At 57.3% G+C, this 27,929-nt stretch overlaps 2 protein-coding genes across 5 annotated transcripts; one reads left to right on the top strand and one right to left on the bottom strand.

Moving 5' to 3' along the window:
* Positions 1-9,239: 9,239 nt before the first annotated feature.
* C10H9orf50 (chromosome 10 C9orf50 homolog) lies at positions 9,240-15,620 on the bottom strand. Its single transcript, XM_068553950.1, has 6 exons — positions 15,425-15,620; positions 14,748-14,838; positions 11,743-11,903; positions 10,061-10,223; positions 9,795-9,902; positions 9,240-9,429 (listed from the first exon to the last, which is right to left on the bottom strand). Exons 1-6 carry the CDS (start codon positions 15,618-15,620, stop codon positions 9,372-9,374), a joined length of 777 nt encoding a protein of 258 aa, XP_068410051.1. The 3' UTR covers positions 9,240-9,371.
* A 2,925-nt stretch (positions 15,621-18,545) lies between these two features.
* On the top strand, positions 18,546-27,837 carry NTMT1 (N-terminal Xaa-Pro-Lys N-methyltransferase 1). Of its 4 annotated transcripts, XM_068551982.1 has the most exons (5): positions 18,546-18,707; positions 24,120-24,381; positions 24,796-25,009; positions 25,821-26,073; positions 26,921-27,837. In XM_068551982.1, exons 3-5 carry the CDS (start codon positions 24,848-24,850, stop codon positions 27,175-27,177), a joined length of 672 nt encoding a protein of 223 aa, XP_068408083.1. In that variant the 5' UTR covers positions 18,546-18,707; positions 24,120-24,381; positions 24,796-24,847; the 3' UTR covers positions 27,178-27,837. The 4 variants fall into 4 exon arrangements, with proteins under 4 accessions (XP_068408083.1, XP_068408081.1, XP_068408084.1 ...); XM_068551980.1 differs by lacking the exon at positions 24,120-24,381; XM_068551983.1 differs by lacking the exons at positions 18,546-18,707; positions 24,120-24,381 and adding an exon at positions 18,725-19,003.
* The last annotated feature ends 92 nt before the right edge of the window (positions 27,838-27,929 follow it).

Genomic DNA, 27,929 nt, shown 5'->3' with positions numbered 1-27,929 from the left:
CAACACAAGAACCCCAGTTGGGAGGTACCGTTATTATGCCCATTATATAGCTAAGGGACTGAGGCACAGAGGAGTGAAGGGTGGGCCTCAGTCTCACGGGAAATGACCAAGTCAAAATTTGAACCCACACTGAGCCGCGGTGCCTGATTTGATAGCTTTGGCCACAGAGAGCAGTGGTGTCACCACCACCATCCCCCACCTCACGGGCCAAACAACACACAGATACAGAGCCTGGAAGTGCTTCTCTGTGCAGGGCCTTATCTGCCAAGAGAGGGCGGTTTTAATGGGCCTCCCCAGGATGTCAGGTGCACTCAGTCTGGGGGGATGGGATGGGTGCCCGGGTATCAGGCAGATGCCACCCCAACCCAGAGATTTAGAATTCCTCCCTGGAAAATCAGATAATCAAGGAAGTCACATACCGTGAAATGAGTGTGATCCTTGCCAGAAACCCACAGGGAGCACCAGAGAATCATCACACAGCACCTTACAGGCAGGGAAACTGAGGCGCAGAACACAGCAGGGAGCCCCCTCGCCCAGCATTTATTGAGGGCCTCCTGTGTGGTAGGGTCTGGGCTGGGGACCTGTTCAGTCCCTGTACTCCTGGAACTCAGGGTCTGATGAGAGTGGTCCTCTGTGCACCAGTCATGTAACCATTGTTCAGTTCTGATCCAGGAGGGCTTCCCTGAGGAGGAGACATCTAAGCTGAGACCTGATGTTTAACAGGAGTCAGTGAAGCTAGTGGGAAGAGCATGTCAGGCAGAGGGGAAAGCAAGTGCAAAGGCCCTGGGGGCATGAAGGAGTCTGGCCTGCTGCAGAAGAGGGGAGAAGCCAAGGAGAAGGCAGAGGGGCAGGACCTCGGAAAAGCCTGCCTGGGCCAGGTCAGTGCCTGGTGGCAGGAGAAGAGGCAAGGTGAGGGGAAGGGGAGAGTGAAGGCTGGCAACCACCTCGGTGACACCCCAGGACTTCAAATCTCCTTGGGAGAACCCCGGCTGGGAGCAGGGTTAAGGTGGGAGCTGTCTCCAGCCCTGTTCTAAACCCAACTCTTTTGAGCTACTAAAAGAAAAAGGAAGGAGGTCAAAAGGGAAAATTTGCAAGTTAGATTTACCCGCAATTCTATTAAACCACCAAAAGCTGTTGGAAAATAGTATTAGGGTCTTAACTCCACAAACGCTGAAAATCCCAGCCTGGAAGGCCCATGGAGGCCCGGCCCTGTCCACCCTGCACTGGGGCAGGAGGGAGGGGCCGACTGGATTGGGCAGCCTGGCCTGGTCTGAGGGCTCAGCCAACATGCAAACTGGGTAGAGCTGGTGGCTCCCCAAGACGGGGTCTGGGCTTCTCAGAAGTGTGCTGTGTACAGGGTAGAGCTGTTTCCACCCTAGTCTTTGCCTTGTTTGTGGAGGGGGGAGGGGGGCTATGGAGGAGGGAGGGAGGATGGAATCGGGAGGGAGAGAGACAGTAGCAAGGGAAGGAGGGAAGAGGGGCGAGGGAGGGAGAGGAGGAGCCTGCCTTGTGCTGCATGGCAGTCTTCGAGGGGTGTCTGCACTGTGGGACACCCACTTTGGTTCCTTCCCTCAAAATAATATCAGCTCCCGGGATGGTGGAGCCTGGACGCTGGCCCTGAGCCTGGGGAATCTCCAGGTGGGTCTCATCTGATCCTCACAAGGACTGGACCCCAGTCATGAAGCTTGGCCAGACTCCCAAGCCTGGGTGCTTGACCTGGGGCTCCCCACGCAGACTCTCCCTGGGGCTAACCCACAGGTGTACTGAGGCACTGTGTGTGTGTGTGTGTGTGTGTGTACCCTCACGCACACGTGTATGTACCTGCGCACACATGCATATATGTTAAGGTTAGGTTAAGAGTACAGACTGGCTGCACTGGCTGGGCTTAGATCCTGGTTTAGCCCCTTACCATCTGTGTGACCTTGGGTGAGTGACCCTCAATCATGGGGCATATGTGAGTTAATCTGAGGAACCCTGCGCTACAGCCCCTGAAACAGAGTAAGTGCTCAGTTTTGGCTATTACGATTATTATTCCTTATTATTCCAAAAAGGCTGACCGTGGGATTCCTTTAGGAACACGTTCTAAACTGGAGGGAGGGGGTCTGTGGATGGGCCTCAGTAAGTCCTAGAAGCTCCTGGAATTGACTGCAAAGCTTTGTGTGTGGGTACATTTTTCTGGACAGATAAGGTCCTTAGCTTTCGTCAAAAGGTTTCATGACCCCCCCCCAAAGTTGCACCTTCTTTCGCCAGCGTCAATGGCACCCCCAGTGCTTGGAGGGCCCAACTTCTGGGGTTGCCTGTTGCCTGGGGTGGCTCGGCAGGGCAGGTGGGTGTCGGGCTGTCCTGCTGACCCACCACTGGCACCCACAATTGGGAGACCATGTGTGCCCAGGGATAATGAGCCCCCAACTCAAGGGGAATTATTTTTTAAGGTTGAGACGACGCAGCGCGTTGTATCTAAACCAGCTCCCTTCTCCGGGATGGGGGAGGCACGAAAACAGATTTCAAAGGCGAGCTTTGAATAAACAAAACACAATAAAAATAACCCTTAGAACCCAAATGCTGAATGGCAGCCCCAGGCATATTCAACCAGCTGATGCCAGCCCTCTCGACAGGCACAGCCCACCAAGGGGCGCCTGCCAGGAGCCTCCATGCATCTGGGGCCTAGGGGACAGGCACCCACACCTGCCCCCCCCCCCGCCCCCCGCCTCAGCAGGCCACCTGGCTCAGCCCCACCCTCCAAGCCTTGCTGGGACTCCCGCCAGCTCCATCCTAGTGGCTCTGTCAGGCTGGAAGGGTCCTTTGCCCAATTCTCACCTGCTGAAGTCAGGGGCCTCCCCATCTGGCATCCTGGAAGTTGTGAGTATATGGCAAGGGGCAGTGCCCGCCCCCCCAGGGAAACGTGAACCTGCTCCTGGGAGGTAGTGCAGCTTTGCAGGTTCCAACCTTGGTTCAGCTGTGTGACCCCAAGATGGTGGCCACACCTCTCTGAGCCTCATGTGGAAATGCAGATCATCACAGTACCTCCTTCACAGGATAGAGCTTTGGCTCCCTCCACGGTAGTCCTTGAAATTAGGACAGGAGAGAGGCTGCCAGGGAGGCCTGGGCATATATGAGCACGTGGAAGGACCATGAGTCTCAGTATGCCAAGGCCAGGAGCCACGCCTGGGCCACCAGAACACCCACACTTGCTGTGACACTGTGGGTCTCAGTTTCTCCATCTCTACAATTAAATGACCTTGAAAGCGCCTTCTCCGATTTCCCAGTTAGACTGACAAGTGGGAACACTAGGAGCAGAAAGTGTGTGCAATGCAGAATGGATATAAAATCGACACCGCACCAAAAAAAAAATAATAATCAGTATCACAATACAAAAATACACGCGTGTAAGCACTTCCTTGTATGATGCAGAATAACTCAGGAAAGTGCCCAGGAAACGTTGTTACCTAGTGGGAGGGACCAGGGCCGGGGGGGGGGACGGCTGAGCGGGGCTTTCTTCTCTCTGGTTTCTGGCCTCTGCCTACCGATGCTGGGCATGCGTTATTTAGTCGATGCAGACACGCAGGGGTATTTTTAAAGTCCCTTTGGAGCTTTGCTGGTCCTGACCTCCTGCCTGATGCTGACCAGCTCCCAGGGAGCTGCCCTGAGGGAGCTGGGGACCCATGACAGGATTTGGGGTCCGGACAAAGCCCACTCCTAAGCCGATCTGTTACTGCCACCTCCAACAAACCTCGTGGACCCTCCTGCCAGAACCTCCCTGTAGCCCCAGCCCAGCATTCACCGCAGTTTAATGTCTGTGTCCAGGACCAGCTATACAATTTGCAAGGGCCCAGGGCAAAGTGAAAATGTAGGGCTCCTTGCTCAAAATTGATTAAGGATCTCAGGATGACGGCTTTCAACTCAGTGGAGGGCCCTTTTAGGCAAGCCCCTGTGTGGCTCACTGCAGGGGTCACACACTGCGAGCCCAGCCCCATCTGTATCTGCCTGGCCACCACGATGTGGGCTCCCTGAGGCAGGAGTGCGTCTGTCTTGTTCACAGAGCCTGGTACACAGTAGATGCCCAATAAATGTGTTCTGTGAATGAATATGGGAGAAGGAACAGAACTGAGGCGTGGGCAGAGTTTACCATCGATAGGCAGTCTGTGTACGCTGGCGACAGTCCTGCCCTCCTGGGCCTTCCCCTCTGGGCCAGAGGAAATCTGGGGCTAGTTTTTCTGGAGGAGGAAACCCTCACCTCAGAGGAGGCAGCTGCCCTGTGCTCCCCTGCACACCTGCCTGTACATCCCTCATCACAGCACTTCTCACTGACTTCTTATCTGGAGCTCAGCTGTGTGACCCTGGGAAAGTGACTTAACCTCTCTGTGACCCGGTTTTCTCATCTGTAATATGGAGCTAAGGGCGTGCCTACTTCACAGAGCTGCGCCCTCCTTCATGGATCAGTAAGCTCCGAAGCATGGCAGTCTTTGGACCAACGTCTGTACAAGGACCTGCTCGATAGCCTTTGTCGCTATGCCTCTGTGATCCCCGGCGAACTCTGAGCTCCATGAGGACAGGGCCCAGGTCTGTCTTGCTCACGTGGATTCTTGGTTTACATTATGGGATGGCTGTGGGCTGTCAGAAGTTACTCAGGAGCCATCCTGGGGAGGCATCGTCCCCTGGAGAATGCACACTGGGATCTGGGCTGCCTGGGCCAGCAGGTTTCTGGAAGAAGATTCTTTGGGGTTTGCTGTGCCCTGCAGCTGGGGGAGCTGGAAGCCAGCCCAGAGCCCAGATGGGGGCTCCCTGGGAGCTTGCGGGTGTCACCACAATCCCCAGGGCTGCCAGGTGCAGACAATAAATCCGGAAACCCTGGCGGGTGAGTCATTTAAGGGTCCCCAAGGCCTCATGATGGGAGATGGCAGATGAGCTGCCCCTGGCTCTTTGGGTCCAAGTGCCACCATTCAAAAGGGTTCCAGAAGCCAGTGATGGGTCCAACCTCCGCTGCTGGCTCGGACTCCACCCAGCATCCGAAGCTGGCTCCGATGGGCCCAAACGGCACAAAGAACATCACCAGTGTCACCCCCTTTCCTGAGGCTGTTTACAGGGGAATGTTGAGGCTTGTGGAGGTGGCAGCATGCATTGTCTCCATGGAGGGGTTTGATGGCCCTCGGCAGGAGCCCCTGGAAGCTGCAGACCATCTGTCACTTAGGGCATATTTGGGAGGGAAGGACAACAGGACCCCAAAAGGCAGAAATGTCAGGGAAACGGAGGACATGACAGGGCGGGGGGTCGGGGGGAGTTAGGATAAATGGCACAGACAAAGGCAGCAGGAATGAGCAGTGCGCAGCCCCACATGGCCGGGCAGAGGGGGTGTGTGTGTGTGTGCCTGTCTTGGCTAGGGGAACTCCGGCCCTTCCTCCTGCCTCATCAACAGCCCTCCTGGGCCCCTTGCCCTACCCTGACCCGTGCTAGGAATCGTGGCACCAGCCTCGCTGCAGGGCCTGTAGCAATCCCCTCCCTTCCCGTGCTCTTGGTCTGCTGTCTGGGTCTGACCATGCCTCCATCTCACTGTCGTCAAAAGGCCCAGGTGTCCACCCCGTGCCCCAAACTGTGGGTTTGGTCCCCCCACTCTGTGCCCCCAGAGCCCGGGCCTCCCCTCACAGTACTTGTCACTGTGCCCTGCAATCGCCCATTCGAGTCCATGTCCCCCACCAGACTGTCCCAGGGCCCAGCCTGTGTGTGTGGCAAACAGGTGCTCACCGAACTGCCGGCAGAATGAAAGTGAATGAGCGCCTGGGGCAGCTCATGTCCCCGGAGCCCACCGTGGGACCGGCTCTCTCCGGTTCCACGTCTCCAGTGGCACCTCACTGCCATCCGGGCTGAGGCGGGGGGGGGGGGGGCCTCTCTGACCACGCCCATGTCTGGAGGCAGCGCTGCCCTCCTGCCTCCCCGTGGGTCCAGCCCCACCCTCTGGGCAATTCTTGAGGCTTCCGGCTCACAGGACCTTTTGCTCCTGTCCTTTCGCTTGCCTGTCTCCACATCCTCCCCAAACACCACCTCCAAATACATCTCTCTCCCTCCCTGACCTTGCCCCGTTCTCCCTGCCTCCAAGGTGCCCTTCATGCAGGAGGAAGGACCTGGGGCAGGAAGGGTCCTCCAGACCACCCTGCTTGCCCTGGGGCAAGGGAGCCCCAGGATTGTACGTCGGCACCTCTTCCTGCTGAATTTGAATCCTGACTCCAACCCTTCAAAATGAAGTGACCTTGAGAAAGAGATGCACCTCTCTGGGTCTCGGTTTCCCAGCGACAAATGGTTGTGAGAGGACACGGGTGTGAGTGGCTGAAGGCTGGGCACTGGCATAGGACACGCGTGGGCCTAGTCCCAGCTCCGGCTCCTGCGCTTGGCACGGCCTGGGCAAGACCCCCTAACTTCTCTGGGCCTCGGTTTCCTTATCTGCAAAGGAGCTAAGGCGATGCCCTTGCAGCGGGTGGAGAGGCCCAGTGAGGTGGGCACCGCCGGGAGAAAGGAGCAGAGATTTTCCTGCTTCTCCCATCACTTCCTTCTGCCCTGGGTTGGGAGTCATTCCTCCCTCCCCGCCACCCCCAAAACTAGACCAGCTCCCACTGCCCCCCAGCCTGGGTTGGCCCCGGTCTGCCCATGGTCCAGGGCCGGGGTGTGGGTGGGAGGTGGAATGGGGTGCGGGCTGCTATTGCACAGAGTGATAAGGGCAGACAGGAACTGGAGGAGACCGGTGGGGGGTACGCCTGCCTTGCCCACCCCCAGAGATTCAGGGGGGCTCTGAGGCTGTAGGGAGCAAGAGCTGGGGCACCAGCTCCAGCCACGGCCACTTCCCCAGCCTTCCCGCTGCACTGCTCCCAGGAGCCCAGGCGGGATTGGCCACCTGCCAGCCCTGAGTGGAAATGTACCAGCGAAAGGACCCTGCTGGGGACCCTGGGGAGGGGTCCATCCCCTCCCTGCAGCACTCCCTCCCCTCCTCTCCCCCTTCTTGGTCACCCCACATTCAAGTTCAAGCTCTGCCTGCAGAGGGGCAGGGGCATGTTGGGAAGGTCTACAGAGGGCTGGGGTGGAGGTTGCGTCTGCGGCCTCCAAGGCAACAAGTGGACTCTGGAATGTCGGGGTGCGGTCGCTGGGAGACCCTAGCTGGGGAGGACACGCGCGTGTCCTCCGTGAGTATGTGGGGTTTCTAAGTGTCGTGGTGTGAGTCTTTGCATGCGTGTGGGTGTGGGTGTGGAGGTGTTTGTGGTGCCTATCTGTGTGCGTGTGTGACGTGTGTGTGCGACGAGTGTGTGGTGTGCGCGTGGGGCGCGTCTCCGGGGGCCTGTCTGCGGCTGTCCCTGTGTGTCCCTGCGTTTCTGCTGGCAGGGGCGGGAGGGGAGGCTCGGGGCTGCCGCTCAAGGTCCTCTTGACACAGAATCCATGTTTGTTGGGGAAGGAAAGAGAGAGCGGAGGGAGGAGAGGGGAGGAGAACGGAGAGAGGGAAGGAAGAAATGGAGGGCTGGGGCGGGGGCGAGGGGGGCGATGCGAGCGGAAGGTAGGCGGGCGAGGCGGGCGAGGAGGGCGAGGCGGGCGGGGGGGGCGGGGAGCGGAGGGGTCCCCGAGAAACTGGGCTGCGGGACGCCGCGTGGCCGCCCGCCGGGTCCCCATCCCCACCCCACCGGACAGGCCCCCGCCGGAAGGCCGCTGTCCGGCCGCCCCGCTTTGGGAGGCCCGACGCCGCAGGGCCGTCCCCCGCCCCCTGCCCCCTTCCCCGCCCCTGTGCGCTGCACGTGGGACTCAATCTTCAGTGCTCGTGGCTGACGGCGCTGTTGCAAGCTTAGCAGTTTTTTGGTTGAACAACGAAAAAGCGAGAAAGAGAAGTTGGGGGTTGGGGAGCCTCCCCTCCCCGCCCCGCGGTCCGGCAGCGAACTCGGGCAGGTGGAAGGAGGCGGCGCGGCGCGGGGCCGGAGACGCGAGCGCCGCGCGAGGGGAAAAGTTTCCGACCCTCTAGCAAGAGGCTGAGAAGTTTCGGCCGCGCCGGGCGGCGCCAAAGCCAGGCCAACACTGCCCCCGCGTGGGCGCGGCGCGGCGCTGCAGCCGGCGGCCGGTTTGGGGTCCGCCGCGGCTCTGCCGGGGAAATGAGGCTCGGAGAGGGCGAGGTGGGCTGTGCAAGGCCACGAGGAAAAGGTGCGGTAGAATCAGGCCTCCGGGACCCGCAGGCTCTCCAGGAAATAGAAGTACTGGGAGGGGGGGGGGAGGGGGGGAGGCGTGAAAGTCCAGAAAGTGGGGATGGAGGGGACAGATCATCCCAGGGATCGAAATCCCACTACACTCCCCAGTGAAGGGGAATGGTAGCATTGCTCCATTCCATCCCCACAGGGTTGGTAGATCCATGGCTTTTTCTGGAGCCAGGGCCCTCTTTCGAAACAGTTCTCCCCCATCCACAACCCGTCATGGCCCTAAAGTCCCCACGGCCGGTCCAACCCCAATCCCAGCCTTTCCTATTCAGCACTGCGTCTGGGTGTGGATTCCGTGGCTGTTTCTTCACTGGCCAGGAGGTGGCGATAAAGACCCCGATCCCGGGCTTGGCGAGGGGTTGGAGCCAAAGCGCTGCTTCTAGGAGAGAGGGGAGGGGGCCAAACTTTGCCCAGCAGTTGGAACGCAGGTGTGTGGCAGGGCCAAACCTGTAAGACAGGCAAATGGGGGTGGCACTGCTGGGTCAGTGCAGCGGTCAGAAAAGCTCCAGGCACTTCCTGCCACCTTGTCTTGCACCACCGCCTGTGTGACTCTGAACACTGCCCCCCTAAGTGGGAGAGAAACATCTGACCCCTGCCCACCCAGATGCTTGCCCTCCAGGGACCAGATGAGACCCTGGCCTGGGGAACACAGAAGACAAATGTTTGTCCCTTGGGCCACAGTCTGGATGCCCTCACCCCACAGGGGAGGTCCGCAAGCAGCCTTTGGTTCCCGTCAAAGATGGAGGCTGGGCTGGGGGAGGCTGGGGCAGGTGCCTGTTTCAGGTGTGGGCTGATCTAGGTTGACAGAGGCTTGGTCCCAGGTTTGAGGTGTGTGGCAGGGTCTCCCACCTCCCAGAAGAGGGGCTCACTTGGAACAAGCCTGACCCCTGAAGATGCCTTGCCCCCCCCATCTTCATCCCAGCTGTGACTCCGCCCCTGCCCTCCCCCTGGCCCAGGACCCCCAAAGACCAGCAACCAGGAGAGGTTTGTAGGGTGAGACCTGACAGCAGACACCAGCCACCGGAGATGTGCGTTTATTTGTGGGTCAGGGAAGGCCTCTCCTCACCCCTCACCCGTGTCCACACCTGGGCTTGGGCACCAGCAGCCATTCATCTCTGAGCGCGACGTGATGTTGACGGCAGGAGGAGCTGGTGCCCCTTAGGGTGGCCTTGTTTCAGGACCGTGTGTGCAACACCAAGCTAGGCAGGAAGGACTCCTAGGGCGAGAAGGAGGACCAGCTGGGCGTTTTGGGGGCCTTTGGGCAGGAGATGGGGTTCCCTGGGCCCAGGGGGATTCTACACCGCAGCCCGAGGGGGCAGGCACTGTGGTCAGCCCCATTTTACAGATGTGGAAACTGACACGAAAAAGACGCCACCGATCGAAAGTTAGGAGCTTGCGATCTGAACCCAGGCAGCCTGGCCTGAGAGCCCACCCCTTAGCCGAGCACATACGGGGGTTTTACCCAGAGCCCTGGCCGCCCCACAGGGCACCACCCCCCCACCAGGCAGGGGGGCTCCAGGCGTCTGGCTGCCAGCAGTTGCTCACTAGCTTCTGGCTCCAGGAACAGGGCGATTTGCCCACCTGCTCCAGAAAGGTTTTGAGGTCCCCCCGCTGCCTCTGGGGATGAAGGGCAGGCTGCTGTTCATAGAGGTGTCCTCAGAGAGGTGGCCCTTCGGCTCCAGGGTGGACCTAAGGGGGACAGGAGCCCATGAACTGCGTGGACCCTGAGGGGAGTCCCAGGTCCACCCATGACTGGCAGAGCCCTCAAGGGCCCAGACCACAGCTGGACACGGAGGTTTACAGGATGAGGAGATGCATGAATCCCATCCCCTTCCACAGAGCCTCACAGGCCAGGGAAGTCCCAGCCGAATGAGTTGGCCATGGTGTCCTCCTTGGCCCTGGGATACAGGGCTTTGGGCAAACTCTCCAGCCATCTCCCGACACTCCCGAACACCTGCTCCAACGCTGCTGACCCGCTGGCTGTCCTGTTCTCAAGGATGCCCTGCCGGACTGGAGGAGAGAGAGCACGGGTGAGATCTCTACCCGGGCGGGCACCTATACCCCCCTCTCTCCTCCTCCCTCTGGCAGGCAAGATCGGGCAGAGTCCTGTCTCCATGGCAACCGAAGGCTCCCAGTGCCTTCTGGCTGCCTCCAGGGAAGGCTCTGGTTTTAAAACTATCCTGCATGACTGTTTCTGCCTTTATTACCGAAGCTGTGCCCCCTACCCCCCCACACACACCCCCACTCCTGCTTCAGCCCAAAATGGGCCCCATTTCCCACAGTGGGAAGGCCAGTCGCCCCACCATGCGAATCCAAGAGACGATGCAGAGAATCCTACGAGGATGGAGAGTGTTTCCTGTCCAACAGCTGCCCCTCCAGCTGGTCAGGAACCCCGAATTCCTGAGGATGGAAAGGGCTGGGAAGCAGCCGCTGAGCGCCACTCTGGCGTTCTGGGGTATGACCACAGCCCAGTGGCTGACAAGGAAGTGTCTCCCATGCCAGCCAACTGCCATTCCCAAGAAACTTTCTCCAGGTGCCCCCTTTCCTTGTGTTCCCAGGGGTGGCCAGGGGGCACTCTGGCTTCTCTTTTCAGCTGCTGTGTCATGTGTCCTCAGGGCCTTGGCTGCCCCATCGAACAACCAGAAGTTGGGCAGAATTGCTGCTTCCCACCTCCAACTTCCTGTGACCCTGAGGGGGATGGGTCAGGTTCCTTCTGAATCAGCCAAGGTTCTGGATTTTGAGGGCTTTGCCCCCAGCGGGGCTTTGGGGCAGCTGTTCCCTGAGAGCACACACAGTCGGTGCTTAATAAATAGATGAGGCCGTTGGACTGCTGGATCCTGAGAAGAGAAAGAGCTGGGCAGATGGGGAAAGCAGGCCTTAGGAAAGATCATACCAGAGCAAGGACATGTATTCTTCCTGCCTCTTGACACCCACTTCAGAAAACACTGGAAACTGCGCCAACATGAACAAAGCTCTGCCTGGGAACCTGGGCCTGGTGGTTGGTTCCTAGCTTCTTTGCTGGACCAGGCAGTGCCAGCCTTCCGTGGAGGTGTGACCTTCTAGAACTTTCTGGGCACCTCCCAAGCCAGGCCTCTGAGGTCTGCCTTCAGGGATATGGGAAAAAGATGCTTCGGGTGCCTTTGTTCCTACCTTCTCCAGCCCCTGGAGGCCATGTGCGGGGTCTGCAGGCTGAGGTTGTGGGTTCCAAGGTGGGCAGATACAGCGTGTGGGAACCCTTGGCAGTGAGAAATCCTTCCGTGGTGGCCAGGCCTGGACAGTCACTGTTTCCTGGGCCACAGCTGCAGCCTTGGGACACCTCTGCTGGACCTCAGACCCTCTACTTGGTCCTTGAAGGTCACCCTAACAGCCTCCAGAGAGGCCAGTTCAAGGGCCTCCTCCACAGGATCAATGGCCTCTTGGGCTTTTTGGCCGGCCCCTAACTCCCAGGACCCAGGGCCACAGCCTCTGCTCTTCAGGTTTCAGGCTGGAACTTTCTGGAGTCCTGGAGCTCCCCTTCCTGTCTGCTCACCTGCACAGCTGCATTCCCAGTAGCGGAGCGCTGTGTCCCGTAGCGTCTCATCCGCAAACCGCACGCGGAAAGGGCAACACCGCCTGCGGTGCCCTGAGCCTTCCCCCGAGTAGTTGTGGGTGAGCACGGCCTTGAGCTTGGGGGCCTGTGTAGCGTGGGGCCTGGTGAGAGAGATGAGAAGGGCAGGGGAGGACCAAGGCCTGAGCCCCCAGCCCCCCATGCCACCCTGACAACACACATCCACCAGGCCGGAGCTCCCTGTGGGATCCTGACAATCACAGCTGGCCTCTCCTGAGCACTTCCTGCCCTTCAGGCAATGGCTCAAGCATGTAACAGGCATCAGCCCACCAAACCCACACAGCCCTGTGAAACATGATTATTATTCCCATTTTACAGATGAGGAAACTGAGGCACAGAGGGTTTTTGTTTTTTGCAACTTGCCCAAGATCGCACAGCTGGTTAGGGGTAGAGCCGAGATCTGAATCTGGTTCCAGAGCTGGCTCTCTTATATATCAAGCAATTCAGCAGCGACAATAAGGATATGAACTCCGGAGTCAGGCAGTCCTGGGTTTCAATTCTAACTCTTTTGAGCCTGAGTTTCTTTGTCTGTAAAATGGAGATCATTGTTGCGCCCACCGTACAGGGTTGTGAAGAGATGATAGGGACTGAAAAGCACTGTCCCCCGCACCACCACCCCCGCCAGGGTCTGCAGGGCCAAGGGTAAGCACCTCTAACTGAGAATTGTTTTATAATCGTCAATTTCAATTATGCCCCTTCCCAGTCCTGTGACATGGGGCAGACCGCCCTCAAGTCTCCATTTTAGTTTTCCCCTTTAAATTATGTACTATGTATTGTAGACACAATAATAGCATCCTTGTAAGAGTCTGGTGAGTATCAAATAACTTACGTGAGGCATCTGGTACAGGGCCTGGCAAGGGGCCTGTGCTCAATAAAGGGGATCTGTTATGGTTACATTTATTAATTTCAGCCTCCAGAGCAAGGCTGCAGGAGGGCTTGCTTGATCCATCCACAGCTCTGTTATTCAGAAATGCCACGTTTGACCTCACCTATTGCCTATTGATATGTCTGACTCCATTTATCTGACCACATCTTTATGTCCGTTTGGACACAGAGGGGACGCTTTTCATAAGCCCACTGAAGAGCCAGGCATCCAGGAGATGGCCAAGACAGTGTCGGCTACAGGCATTGGGACCTAGTTATGCAACAGCTGTTTGCTTATCCATGCCTGCTTGGTGCTGGCCTCAGGACCAGCCAAAGGCTTGCCGCAGCTGTGCCCACTGGTCTGAAATCTCAGCTTCTCCTCTCAAATGCTGCTGGAGCGTGTTCTAATGCACCCAGCTGTCTCCAGCAGGGCCTACTAGGGAACGCCACACACCTCAAGATGCTCAAGAATTAGCTCCTGAATGTGAAACACTGTGAAGGTATCCATCCCTGTTGTTGCTTACATTCGAGATAATGAGTTCCATACTCTTATTTATTATATCTTGTGAGAAGTAGTGTGTTTATTTGGTCTGATTGATTTAAAGTTCCTGGGTTTGCAAATGTGTTTCATTTCTGGCACCTACTCTGATCCACTGGTGGTGTCTGCCTGGAGCACTGTGTCAGGAAGGGTTCTGAGGCTCAGTGGGGGAAAAGTGCTGTGATCAGTTAGTACTGTCTGCCATGGGTCCAGGATGAGAAGGAATGGCATGTCTAGTGTATTTCCTCTCCCTGGTCTTTAAACTCATGGGCAATGCTCTTCACCTTTCATCCACGTTTAAGCCTGTTTAAGCAGGAGGAATTAGTTCTGCATTCTTTTCCCCCTCCATTAGAGCTACAGCGTCTAGGCCCAGTTAAGCTCTAATGCCCAGGCTCTTCCTACCCCCATCCCTTATTTTACTTCCCCCGATATTTGACATATAGTAAAAGCTAATAAAAGTTAGAGGAAGAAATGGATGAATGAATGGTGGGTTGTGTGAAAGGATGGAAGACTGGGTAGCTGGGTAGGTGGGTGGACAGATAGATGAATTAATGAAAAGGTCTTTTTTTTTTTTTTTTTTTTTTTGACTGCACCACATGGCTTGCAGGATCTTAGTTCCTGGACCAGGGATTGAACCTGGGCCACAGCAGTGAAAGTGCTGAGTCCTAACCACTGGACCGCCAGGGAATTCCCGAAAAGGTCTTAATACAAGGATTGGATCTTAGGAGGATGGGCACATGTATGCATGCATGGGTGGATGAATGATTATGTAGATGAGTGTGTAGACTTGTACATGGCTTCAAGACTAAAGATGGATAGCATCCTGGATTTACAAGTGGATGGAAGGATTGGTAGATGATCAATCACTGGATTCATGGATAGATGGATAGAATTGTGGGAATTTGGGAATAGCTGGATGACTGGCTGGCTGGATATGTGGATTAATGGATCAACAGGAGACCTGATTCATGGGTGGGTGGATGGATGGAGAGATTCATGAATAGGTTGTAAAAGACCTGGTTCACAGATAAGATGTATGCAAGGGTGGATGGGTGAATGGGAGAATGAATATATGAATGGATTCATCGATGAATTATGAAGGTGTTGGTAGAAGACCTGATTAATGGGTGGATGGATTCATAGATGTTGATGGATGATCCTTGAACAGGTTGGGAGAAGACCTGATTCATGGATGGACACACAGATGGATGAATAGGTGGACAGATGGATACATTCATGGGTGAAAGGCAGAGGAAAAGAAATGCTCTTTCTCCCCACTCCCCTACCCCATCCTCCCATAACGCACTGATTGGTCTTCTCGACCGTGGTGAATTGTGAGTGATCTCTCCTGAAGGGCCCTAGGGCAGGTATGTGATGGAGCAAAATCTTCTTAAGACTATTCTTGAAGTACAATGACTGGCCCCTTGAAGACAAATAGGCCACACCTGGCATGAGTCATCAGGGTCCCCCATCGTCAGAGCATTGATGACAACCCTGTCCCCACCAGCAGGTCACTGACACTTACCCCAGGTCTGGGAGGAAGGAGTAGCGGGGACACTGAGGAGGACTTCCAGAGTGTTCTGACACACCCCTTTGATGTTGTGATGCTGAGGATGCTGGGAGCCAGGAGGAGGTGGAAATAGTTATGAGCCTTCTCTTGGGGACCATCCTTACCAGGCTCTTCCTGGTTGCATGGCCTTGGGCCTCAGTTTACTCATCTGTACAATAGGGGCAGTGGTAGACCCTCCCTCAAGGGGTGGTTGCCATCTCCAGGACTCTGCCAGGCATACTCTGCTAACACTGCCATTATTCTATGCCAGGTGGTGGGACCCCCACCGGAAATGACTCAGCCCCCCCCCCCCCCGTGGGGGCCGTAGGGGCCTCCCTCGGTGGTCGCGGCTGCTCCGCAGACTCAGCCCTGAGCTGGCGCAGGAACTGCCGGGACCGGCTGGGGGGGAACTCTCCTAGGAGGTCGCCCAAAGAGTCGGGGTTCTCCCTGGCCGAGCCCCTGCGGGGGTCCTTGCACTGTCCAGGCCCGGGGCGCCGGTTCCCGGGTCTCGCCGGCCAAGAGCATGGGCGGCAGCAGCAGCGACCTCAGCCCTGTCCGGTTCCGCGCCGCCCGCTGAGCCACGGTGGGCAGGACGGGCAGGCGCGACCGGGGGCGCCTGACGCCCACCCCGGGATCCGAGTGCGAGGACTCACACGCGAGGGCCTGCCACCACTCGGCGCCGCCATCCGAAGCCCTGGAGCCCCCGGAGGCCCCCGCGCCAGAGGCTGCTCGGAGCTCGGGCAGCGGCAGCTTCGGCAGCAGCGGGTCTCTCCGTCTGCGATCGCCACCGCCGGGGAGCCCCTCGGGCGCCACCTGCTGGGCACAGGAGCTGCGGCGACGCCGGGGCATGTCTGGCCCTGCGACCAGCTCAGGGCATCCTCACGCCAGTGGGGGCGGTGCCGTGTGAAGTGGAGAGGAGGGCGTAGACCAGCCTCCAGGCCATAGCGCCCGGAGCGGGGCAGCGTGGTTCGGGGCTACTACCCTTGGCTCGCCAGACAGTAAGTGGCTTCAGGCTACTGTTTCCTCTGTCCCGATCCTCTGTTTCCTCACCTGAAAAACGGTGACGGTGAGAGTACCCACTTTTTGAGTTACTGTGACGTTTAAATGAGCGAGCACATGTAAATGGCTTAGAATAATGACAGGCACGTTGTACGTGCTCAACGAAGCCTAGCTGCTGCTGTTATTATATTTTAAAATTATTATTTAGGATTTAGACTCAGTTCCACTACTTATTAGCTGTACCCTTGGGCAAGCCAATTAATTAACTGCTCTCAGTGCCCTCATCTGCAGAATGGGGATAACCCAGCGCCTGCTCCTTTGTGAGAATGAAACCGCACCACATGGTAGAGAGCACTTAGCATCTGGAGTGTTCAACGTGTTGTTACTGTTATTAGCGCTGAGGTGGGAATTGGGAAACCTGGAACCAGCTTGAAAGGGTGACCTGCCCTGCAGCTGCCCATTCCTTCTGGAGCCCCAGAGTCCCTTGGGTGGGAGCTTAGTGAAAATACAGATGCCCCAGATTCCGATTCAGAGGTCTGGGGTGGGGCAAGACATATTTTTAACAAACTCCCCCTTTGGGAGACAGAGCCCCAGACCCGCCCCCAACTTCTGACACTGGGTTCTCAGAGCCTGCTTCCTCCCTACCACACCCCACTCCCAGATTGTTGTCAGCTCTGAGCTGGTTTCTAGTGTCACACTCACCCTAGTGGGGCTTTGGGGCGGGGCCGGAGACGGTCCCCTGAATTTAGAGCCCCCTACCAGGTGGGCTGCTCCTTGGAAGAGCCCATCTTCCCGGCTTGGTCCATCTGCTGGCCCCTCCCTTCTGCCTCCATGGTCTCTTCAGGGTCATTATGATGCACCCCTCACCCAAGGCGAAGTGGGCACTGAGGCTGGGGGCAGAGGGCAGGGCTGTTGTGCTCAGGATGCCAAGGCTGCAGTCACAAGGGAGTGTGGGACTCCTGGCCAGGGCAGTCAGGCCCAAGCCAGGGATGGAGGGCCCTGGGTTCAGCTACCCTCTCTGGAGCTGGGAGGCTCAGGTGGGTCATGTTTGGGCTGGGTGGCTTTGGAGGTGGAACTTCCATAGAAGGCTGGGTAGTAAGAATGCGGTGGGCCTGGAAACTACGAGGAACCAGTTGTGAGTCCATGCTCTGTTCCTGCTTGCTGTGTGGTGCTGGATAAATCGCTCCTTTCTCTCCATGGTGAAATGGACTGTTGGGCTCCACCTGTGACTCTTGGCTGGGAGGGGGCAGGGAAAAAGCTTGTACTGTAAAACTTGAGTGGGGGACGAGTGTAGTTTGGACCAGTAATTTCACTGGCCTGGTAGGATTTTACAATTTGAAAATGAAAAAAATGACTTTGGAATTCAAATTACAAGATGTCTGCCTGGAGGAGGCATCCCAGACAATGTAATATATTTCCGCAAATACTCCTCAACCAGGGATGGAAGGGCATACCTCCTTGGGAAGACAGAATATTGAGTGGGGAAGGTTACATTTATTCTAAGGGTATGTGAGTTTTTAAAAAATGGATGAGGAACACCAGACTACCTAGATGATTTCTAAGGAGGCCTCCAGCTGCAAACATTTATTGAGCATCTACTATGTGCGAGGCTTGGGAATTCAGAGATGCAAGAGGCTTTGAGGTTAGTGGACTGGCCAGACCTGGAAAGGCCTTGGAGTCCAGGTGTAGGGAAGGGAGTTTGTCTTCTATTGACAGGAAAAAAAGGTAGGGGTGGATTTTTAGGCACCCCTAAAAAAGCTAGGCTCAGAGCTGCCCCCCAAAGATTATAGAAACCTCCAGATTGAGATTGCCCAAGATTTATCCCCTTGCCGTAGAGACATGGAAAATGAAGCTGGGGAGAGGAGCCCAGGCCAAGGGAACCAAGTCTGACCTGCAGTGCCCTAGCGAGGATGGACATATAATATGTCCACATAATATGGACAGTTTGGGGGGACTCAAAAGCATGTGGGGCTTTTCAGGGCACCCCCCCCCCATAGCTTTCACTTCATTAGAGCAAACACACTTTAAGCCCCTCCTTTGTGCAACGCCCAGAGGAAGGCACTGTAAATCTAAGCCAGGATGTCAGTTTAGGAAAAAAGAACTTATGATGAATATTGTGATGAATATTATGAATCAGCTTCTATTTACTGAGAGCTGACTCCAAGCACAGGGCAGAAGCCTTGACGCACAATATCCCACAAATTTAACCCTCAGAGCATTCCATCTATCTGGCAGAAGTGGAGACTGAGGCTTGGAAAGGTTCACAGGGTCTACCTACCTGCAAACTCTCATTTCCATCAAGGCTGCTTCAGGGACCGCTCCAGAATTTCTGTGTATGGGAGGAGCCTAGGGGAGGGCAACCTTTTGGGAACAGAAATTTCATGGATTTGCTCTGCTTATTTGGAGTGGCAACCCCTTGGCACTGTCAAGGGTATTTTTCTTCCTTTTTTTTCCTTTTTGATCTGTATATTTTGAGATGTTAATTGTTATGGGTGGGATTAAGGCTTGCATAAGGCTCCTCCTCCCCTTTTCACCCAGTGGAAATTCCACAGAACGCTCGTTTTTAAAAGTCCAGCCTTGCCGCCTCCAAATGAGCTGGTGCACAAGCTGGAGGCGGGACAGAGTCGGCGCTGCGGCTTTTTAGAGCTGGGAAGCTCTTCCCGGGTCAGTACTCGAGTTAGGTCCGGAGCCCACGGGGCGGGGCGAGCCGATCGCGGGGCGGAGCCCGATGCGGCCCCGCCCCCGGGAGCCCGGAAGTGACGTAAGCGGACAAAGGCGGCGCGCGCCGCGAGGTGTCGCGTCTGGTAGAGGTTAGGCGGAGCTGCTCGGGGGGCTGGTGGGGTCTTCGCCGCCGTCGCCGCCGCCGCCGCCGCCGCCTCCGCCCTCCCTTCCTCTTCCCCGTCCTCTTCTCCCGGGTCCTAGGAGCCCCCGCGTGGGGTGAGTAGCGCGAGGTGGAGCGGGGGACGGCGGCCGCCGGGAGAGGGGAGGCCCCGGCCCCCAACCGCCTCGGCGCCCTGAGGCCCCGGCTCCTCACGTGACCCGGGCGCGAGCCGGCAGGGCCCCACGTGCGCGCTCCGGGGAGGTCCGCCGGCCGGCCGGCCCGGGGCCCCGGGTGGGGTGGGAGGAGGAAGGCCGAGGCCCCCCAAGCCTGATCAGGGCACTCCCCCACGCCGGCCCCCGCCGCAGCAAGTTCCTTTCCCTCTCTGAGCCTCAGTTTCCCCTGTGAGAAACGGGTAAGGAGAGCACCCACTAGGAGGGTGGGTGTGAGGATTCAGTAAAATGCTCAGATCAGAGTCGGCACAGGGCAGTGCCCGGTTACATAGGCGTTGCTATCATATTTCACTTTGGACCCGACCCCAGTTAGGGGTCAACATAGGTGCCGCTCAAAAGACAGCCCGCCGCGAGAAGCCCTTGGAGCCAAGGTCAGCCTGTTGGCAGAGAGGCTGCCATATCAGAAGGCCCAGGCTTTGCTGCCCATCAACTGTGTGATCTCTCTCTGGACCGTGGTTTCTCTGCACAATAAGGCATAGAACCAGCTGGTGTCAGAGGCCTTGCGGGTGGGGCTGGGCAGTATTGCACACGGTCTGGATGTATGAAATCTGCCCAGTGAGATGGGATGAACCCCTGGGAGAACTAGGGCCTTGACCCGGTCAGAAGTCTGGATTCCGTCCTTATTCTATTGCTGGTTTTCTGTGTGTGTGCATCACTCCATGAGTGGAATGGTTTTTCTCTCTGTGAACTAGGGACTGTGGGAGGGTTGAAGTACACGTAGAATGCTTTGGTGGAGACTAGAAGCCGTAGAATCACAAAGACAGAGTCACCAAAACCAGCAGGGTTTCCGTGCTTCCATGGATGTGAAGCTCACTCCCCTCTGCCGATTGGCAGAGCTGAGTCACTGGAAAGACCACCCAGCAGTAACAGTAATAATCCCTTAGGTGTGGCCAACACTCTGGTTTATAGGGCCTTGCAGCACATTTTCTCATTAGAGCTTCACACTTGGCAGAGAGAATTGATGGGAATCTCATTTGACAGAGACTTTTGAGATTACTGCATGCCCAGCAGTGTATGCATCCCTTTACGCTTTATTTTTTTTTTTATTTTTGGCTGTGTTGGGTCTTCGTTTCTGTGCGAGGGCTTTCTCTAGTTGCGGCAAGCGGGGGCCACTGTTCATCGCGGTGCGCGGGCCTCCAGACGCGCAGGCTCAGTAGTTGTGGCTCACGGGCCTCGTTGCTCCGCGGCATGTGGGATCTTCCCGGACCAGGGCTCGAACCCGTGTCCCCCGCATTGGCAGGCAGATTCTCAACCACTGCGCCACCAGGGAAGCCCCACTTTACGCTTTTATATCCATGTTTAATCATCACAGCCTTCCTATAAAGTCAATGGTTGCTGTTCCCATTTTATAGATAAAGACACTTAACTGAGGTTGTGTCTTATCTGAGCTTACACAGCCAGTGAGAAGCTGAGCCAGGATTCAGACCTGGTTCATTCAACTCCATCAGAGCCTTTGTTTTTAAATCCCGCCACCCCCCCTTTTTTTTTTTTGGTCTTCTTTACTCCCTCCCTCCCTTTCTTTTTCATAGAACACCCTGCCATTCTCAGAAGTCCAACGGCTGTCCACACAGAGCCAGGGAGAACAGGCCCTGTCCACGAGGGTGTAGGAAGGAAGAGGTAACATCAGGCAGGCTCTTGCCTCCCGATGCTTCCAGGCTTTTCCTTAGAGACCGGTAAAATGAGGAGGATGAGATGGGCCTGCAGAGCCTGATGGTGACAGTTCCAACACCATTCTCCCATGGATCCTGGGAGAAGAGCAATAGCTGGGGCGGCTGGCCGCGGTGGCCCTAAACACCTTGGAGGGGGCGTGGGTAGGTGGGCCAGATGATCAGGAAGGATTCACAGGCACATTCCACTTGCTGAGGAGCAGAAGTTCCCCATGAGCAAAGGGTTTCACTTCCCCTCCAAGCTAGCCCAGAGCGCACGAAGCCAGACCGCCCAGGCCCCTGCCCTGTCCCTGCAGCCATGCGGCTCCTCACTGTGATCCGGACAGAGTGTAGGAGGACTTCCTGCCGTTTGACTGACAACCCCGCCGTTCCCTCTGACCCCTAGGGACCTCCTGCCCACCTCAATCTGGATGCTGGGAGGCAAAGTGTACACAGGGCCCCAGAAGTCATGTTTACTAATGAATCTAAGCTGTTAGATCAAATGTCAAAGTAATACTTGCCATTTCCTGGCCTAGATGTGCCTCCCCTGGCTTGTTCCTAGAATCTCCCCGTAAGTGGAATTCTTGTAAATTGGATTATTCGGGGGACCTTGACATTTAAAGGAATCATGTTGTAAGGCTTTTGGTAAAGCAAAAAATTGTATCGTCAGTAAAGGGCTTCAGTGATATCAGGCTTGAATGATTCGATTTTTGTCTGTAGGATTTTCTTAAAAGTGCAGAATGACTAGCCGCAGAAAGGTCCTTCTATGATTCATTCAGCAACCAGTTAGTAAACACCCACCTTGTAGCAGGTGTTAGGCTAACGGTGTATGATGTAGTGTCCCTGGGCCTTGGAAGCTTGCCTCCTGGGAGGGAAGGCAGACAGATAGGCAGAGAGAGTACAGCCAGGGAAGCGTCTGGCCCCGGATTTATTCTGTTCATCTGATCGGAAGGGAACTTTGTTGAATACCTATGAGCTACATGAGACGCAAGCGAAATACAGTGATACATCTCAGGGTGTCGCCACTGCTTTCTAAGGAGTTCCCAGTCCAGTGGGGAGATAGACACAAATACAAAACCAGAAGTTTGTGTGAGGGGGACAGGGCCGAACTCGCTGAGCTCGTCCGAGTGGGAACATTGCTGTGTGGCCGGCTTTGGTGCTGTCCTTGCTGGGTGACGGCGGAGGGGCTGGGAAAGGGTTGCTGCGGTGCCTAGTGGCAGGGGCTGGGCTTTCAGACCGCATCCACATAGGCAGCCCCCAAACCCAGTAAAGTTCCATGGTAACATTCAAGCTGGTGGCTCCCTTTCCTGTCCGTTCTCAGGGAGCTACAGTGACAGTTGCTCTGCCACAGCTGGCGTTCTTGGGGACTGGCAGGTCTCCACATTCTTTTGCTTGTCATGTTCCTCAAGGTTGGAACAAGAGTTCATTCTCACAAGCAGCGTGCCACTTCTTCCTTGTGGGCTGGGGGTAGTAGCTTCAGGGGCTGGGACACGGGTGTGGGACATTGCCGTGAGCCAGGGGTGGGGGGCAGTATTTAGAACTGAGGCCCCCCCCAGCCTGTTACCCCAAAGGGCTCTTGGGTTGGTGCCGTAACTGGAACCGTCCTCATTGGAGTCCCAAGCCCTGCACCTGAACAGGGAAGGGAGGGGATCCGTCTGAGAGCTGATTCAAGAACCTGAAGAGGGGGTGGAGCAGGGGTCTCTGGGGGCACAGTGGAAGGGGTCCACGGAGGGTGGAAACAGTGGCAAAGTCCAGGTCTCAGGGCGGCCCTGGTGGGGCATGTGGTTGCTGTCGGCTCCCTTCTGTTCCTCAGAAGGCCAGCGTGTGACCCTTTTCCTGGGGAATGCCCGGGTCCACAGAAGGAGCCGGGTCCGGGCACGAGGAGGAGGCCCCCTTCCCATCTGTTCCCAGCAGCCAGGCCAGGCCCACCCCTGGTGCCCCCACTGGCTGGCTGGCGTCTCCAGAAAGGGCTGGCCATGGCAGAAGTGGAATTGCATCAGGGAGCAGCGTTTCTGAGTTGTTTGGCTGGGGTGGGCCTGCTGCTTCTGGAAGGTTCCTTGTCTTCCAGGACAAGTTCAGAGTACAGGTGTATGTTGGAGGCTAACTACAGACATGGCAGTGAGAATCTTCAGCGTTTCCCATGTTCTGTTCCCCTTCGCTCCTTCTCGTCTCTAAGTTACGTGTCGAAGGCCCATGCTTGTCCTCAGGGCACTTTTCTATTACTTCTCTTGAAGCTCTTAACGCACTTCTCGGTCTTAGGGGGTTTTCAGCTGTTTTTGAGGACCGTACCGGGAGGTCAGTGACTTAACTACAGCCCCGTGGAGTACTGTAAAGGGGGCGGAGCGAGCCCCCAGGAGCACAGACGTGCACAGCTTTCCTGGGGGACCGGGGGGCTTTCACCCCTGCACAGAGGGACTCCTGTGGCTCGGTGCCAGGACGCAGTGGTGAAAAGGCAAGGTCCTACCTCGGGGGCTTCCATTCCAGTGGAGGCCAGACGGTCAGTAAACAGTGTCATTTCAGCTAGAAATACGCACCCGGAAGGCAGCAACCACGGGGACTGGGTAAGCGTGTTGGAGGAAGGCGCCTTAGACTGGTCAGGGAAGGCCTCTTTGAGGTGACACTTAAGTGGAACTCTGTGTTGAAAATCAGCTGCCCACGTGGGAAGGCCCAGGGCTCGGCGAACGCACGGGCCCCTTGACCTTGGGTAGGATGCCACCATGTGCGTCGGCTCCCTCCTCCGCACGGGGCTCGTGGGGTGCCTGGGTCGCGCTGAGTCGTGAGGGTCCAGTGGCCAGCGAAGAGTGCGCAGTGCGTGTGGGCAGAGGATGGGTGGCTGCTACCCCCGTTCTGCCTCCTGGCACGGCCCTGCCGCTCCCGCACCACCGCCACTCAGCCCCCGCAGGCTGGGTCCCCGCACACCCCTGCCCTTCAGAAACTCAGCTGATCAGTTTCCCGTTGTTGACAGACTGGACCCACGGCCCCAGGCTGCACGCAGGGCGCTGTACTCCAGGCCCCGTCTGCCAGGCCGGGCTCACCTCCCACACTCTTTTCTCTGTCCACACTGCAGCTAGCTTGGCCATCCCCAGCCCTCTGTGCGGCACACGTGCCATGCCACCTCTGCTCTGTCCCTGTCCCCTTCCAGAGCATTCCTTGTCCTCCGGGCCCGGCCTTCTCTTGGCTGCTGCCCTGCCTGCCATTCGGAAGGGACTCCTCTGTCCCTCAAGTTTCCATAGCACTTTTTGGCTCAACGAAGAGTCCTCGTTTCTGCCTCGTGTTCTCGTTGGTTCCATTTCTTCCCTGTCTCCCCTGCTGTAAGCCTCTGGGTGTTGAACTTTATCTGGACAAGCCTCACAGCAGCTGGAACAGCCCTGCGCACTAGTGAGCGTCTGTAGATGAGCGCGGTGCCTCGGGAGAGGTGTGACCCTCCATCCCCTACGTGGTGTGGCCCAGCTGGCTGAATGCGGCGCTCGCGGTGGGCCTCTGCTCTGCCATCAGGGCCCGGCCGTCTGCTTTCACTCTCCCCTGTGGCCCACGCGGCTGCCAACACAGCCTTCCAGAAGCACACATCTCAGGCCACTCCCTGCTTCACCTAGAGTAGTCCCAGCTCGCTGCTCTTTGGCGTGAAGTCTGAACTAGTAAATATGACCCTTAGGACCCCGAGTTTCCCGTTGGAAGGGCAGCGCACGCTCCTGTCTTCCTGGAGCAGTCTTCTTCGTTGCTGAGCGAACGCTTCCTCATCCTTGATGTTAGCTGGTGTGTCGCTTCTCCTGACACCTGTGCTCTGCCAGCACCTCGTACCTCTCCGCAGCCCTCACACACGCGTGATCGTGTGTATCCGCCTGGCCGTCTCGCTGTTCACAGACAGCACCTGGCACAGAGTCAGGCTCATGGGTAACCGTGGACTGGACCCCGCGGTGAGCTTGTTTCTGTGCTCGCGACAGAGGAAGGGAGGCGTGGGGCTCCTCGGGCCCTGCTGGGATCAGCCGGAATGTCCGCTGTAGGAGGCTTGGGTTCCTTGCTTTGTTTTCCTTTCTCTTAAGTGTAGATCGGGGTTCTCTGTACCCTGGGTTCAGAAGCCACTGAGTCAGGTGTCATGTAGGGTAAGGAAAGAACTAGAAGCCAGGACTCTGGGTCTCCCGCTCTGACATGAAGATAGCTTTGCAAAATGACTTGAATGCAAGAGACGGGAGGCAGTGCCCTCTAATGGGTAGAAGCAGGTTGGGGGACACTGGCCACTCCTCTGCGTCAGGCAGGATCGTGTGACCAGCAGAAGCATGCGGGGAGCCCAGGGCCCTCAACCTGGTTGCTTCCCTCCTTTTTTAATTCAGGGGACGCTGCTGCTGAGTCTGGTGCCTGAGCAGAGACGTGGCTGGCGACAGCATGACGAGTGAGGTGATCGAGGACGAGAAACAATTCTATTCCAAGGCCAAGACGTACTGGAAGGAGGTCCCGGCCACCGTGGACGGCATGCTCGGGGGGTACGGCCACATCTCCAGCATCGACATCAACAGCTCCCGGAAGTTCCTGCAGAGGTTCCTGAGGGTAGGCAGGGCTGCTGTGCTCTCCCGGAGGAGAGGCTGTGGCGCTGTGGCACTGCCTGCTCTGCGTGGGGCGCCACCTTCACACTCGCCGCCGCAGGGTCACCCCGTCGTGTCCACGACCCAGGCCTTGAAGCGCGGGTGGGGCGGGGTGGCTCACAGGCTTTGCCTCCAGGTCACCCGACAGGAGGCGGCTGGCGCGCTGGGGCCTCTCGGTGCCGGAACGGAGCAGTCTTCTCACAAACCGTTCTGTTTTTCCAGAGGCAAAAGCTTTGCTCTCCTGCCGTGTTTGCAAGCATCTGGGCTGTGGGTGTTGGCTGTTGTGCCAACACAGGCTTCTAGTTCCTTGCCCTGGCGCCCTCCTCTGTGCCAGGCTGGCATCGCCGTGGCCGGAGCCTCCCTGCCTGTCCCTCGGCAAACACCGAGGCTGCCGCTTGCCCCCTGCTCTACCCGCGTTCCATCTTCCCAGATCTGTTCACTGAGTGCCCTCTTCCCTCCTTTCGCTGCCTGAATTCTTTATTCTCTCTCTGCTGCTGTCCTTTTAATGGGGTCTCAGGAGTGACAGGAGATGAACGCACCTATTTGAGTTAACACCCCTAAGTGGAGGTTGGCTTTCATGTGAGAAACATGTGGCCCAGAAAAAGGCTGTGCTGTGCTTACGCCCACTGCCGGCCCACCAGTGCCAGCTGCCGGCCTGTGCCCAGGCCTGATCTGAGTAGTGCCAGGGGCTCATGAGGAAAGGCCCCTTCGCAGTGACAGGGCCCCTCTGGCTGTCTAACCCTTCCCTATAGTCAGTGCCTTCTCTGCTTTTTCAGGAAGGCCCAAACAAGACGGGCACCTCGTATGCCCTGGACTGCGGCGCTGGCATTGGAAGGATCACCAAGAGGCTGCTCTTGCCTCTCTTCGGAGCGGTGGACATGGTGGACGTGACGGAGGACTTCCTGCTCAAGGCTAAGACCTACCTGGGTGAGGAGGGCAAGAGAGTGAGGAACTTCTTCTGCTGCGGCCTCCAGGACTTCAGCCCGGAGCCTCACTCTTACGACGTTATCTGGATCCAGTGGGTGATAGGTGAGCGTCCCGCGCCCCTTCTCCGCCTGCCCGCACGTCTCCCACCGCAGAGGCCGGGCTTCCCGAGGCCTTGGGAGCTGAGGCTCCGGCGCTGCTGCAGAGGCGGCCGGCGGGGGTCCCTCGAATCCTCCCTGCACTCCCCAGGACTCCACCGAGAAGGTTCATTTGCTTCCATGTTTTGTTTCAGCTCAATACCTGCTGTGACCCATTTGGGCACAGATTTTGTTGTTGAAAAGTTTTAATTATCAATAACTTACTGCATTCAAGGAATGTGGAAATGAGTTTTCATAAAGAAGGGGTTTTCAGTAAGAGGAAAAGTTGAAGCCCTAGCTGCCCCTCTGCTGCTCGCGGTGAGCGAGCCCTGGTGTACCATCCGGTCCTGCACGCACTTGGCCTGATGGCGTACCCAGGGTGCTCTCCTCAGGCTGCCGACCTAGCAGCAGGCCACCTCCTCCAGGTGGGCGGCACAGGCCTGCGGGGAACACGCTGGATTCGCCCTGTATTTTGTGGTCCTCAAAAGCCTGTTAGGAGTTGTAACGTAGGGAAGGAACTCTGTTTGGTACACTCCGCTGATCCAGGCCTAGGAGGGGCGGGTGGAGTGTAGGCGTTGGGCACGGCCTGCAAGTCACCCAGTCAGGGTGAAATCCCAGCGGCATACTTCGTGATTGCCCTTGGGTAGGTGACTTCTGAGCCCGTTTCCTCTTAAAATGGGGTTTGGTAAACCCCTCTGGGCTGTTGAAAGCCAGCGGCCCTGTGTGTTCAGCACCGGTAAGTGCTCAGCAAGTGGACACGCAGTGGCGTGGAGGGGCTGGCATCCTTCCCTCGTGACGGCCTCTGCCTCCCCCAGGCCACCTGACCGATCAGCACCTGGCCGAGTTCCTGCGGCGCTGCAAGCGGGGCCTCCGCCCCAACGGCATCATCGTCATCAAAGACAACATGGCCCAGGAGGGCGTGATCCTGGACGATGTGGACAGCAGCGTGTGCCGGGACCTTGACGTGGTCCACGGGATCGTCCACAGCGCGGGCCTCAGCCTCCTGGCCCAGGAGCGGCAGGAGAACCTTCCGGACGAGATCTACCACGTCTACAGCTTAGCCCTAAGATGAGCGGGGCTGGCAGGAGAGAGGGACCAGTGTGGGGTGGGGGAGGGCTGGCAGCCGGGTGAGGTCCACAAGCTCAACCTCGGCGGTTCGGGAGTGTCGAGCGGGGCCGCTAAATACACCTGTCTGCCGTCCACTCACTATACAGACTCTTATTAAAAAGGCATAAGGGGACCCAGTTGGGAGGGGTGCTGCTGAATGGGACAGTGAGTGCGACCCCTGCCTGGGCCCCTGGTGCTCGCCTCGCGGGAATCCGGCGATCCCATCAGAAGTGAGATTCCCTGCTCTCCAGTACCACCACTTGGCCTTCCTGCCACAGGCCTGGCTGGCTGAAGAGGAAGAGAGTAACCATTAAAGCGGCTGCTGAGGACTTTATACCTCCAGAGGGGAGGCGAGCGGAGCTGGGCCGGCGGAGCCTGCGGCTCTCAGCGCCCTCCTGCCTGCGCTGAGCCTACGTGGTGCCTGCCGAGTGGTGCAGTGGATGGATGTCCACGTTCCGAGTGCTATTTGGCGATGGGGCCCTGGTGCCCTTAACGTGATCGCCACAACAGCCTGCAGGGAGGGGAGAGGCCTGGAGCTTCCCTCTTGGCTGTGCCTTGTGGCTCCTCCTTAGGGGGCATTTTCAGTCACAAATAAAAGGGTGAACCCCTGTACTGGAAAGGCCTTCGCCAGTCTGGAGTGGTGCTTTTCTTTACTGGGACAACAGTGTTGTGCTGCTTGAAAACTGCTCTCCTAAGCTGGGCATCTCCTCGTGCCTG

This window comes from Eschrichtius robustus, chromosome 10 (genome assembly GCF_028021215.1).
Source record: "Eschrichtius robustus isolate mEscRob2 chromosome 10, mEscRob2.pri, whole genome shotgun sequence".
Taxonomy (NCBI): Eukaryota; Metazoa; Chordata; class Mammalia; order Artiodactyla; family Eschrichtiidae; genus Eschrichtius; species Eschrichtius robustus.
The sequence above is the reverse complement of the archived record's forward strand: the minus strand, read 5'-3'. Positions and strand labels throughout refer to the sequence as shown.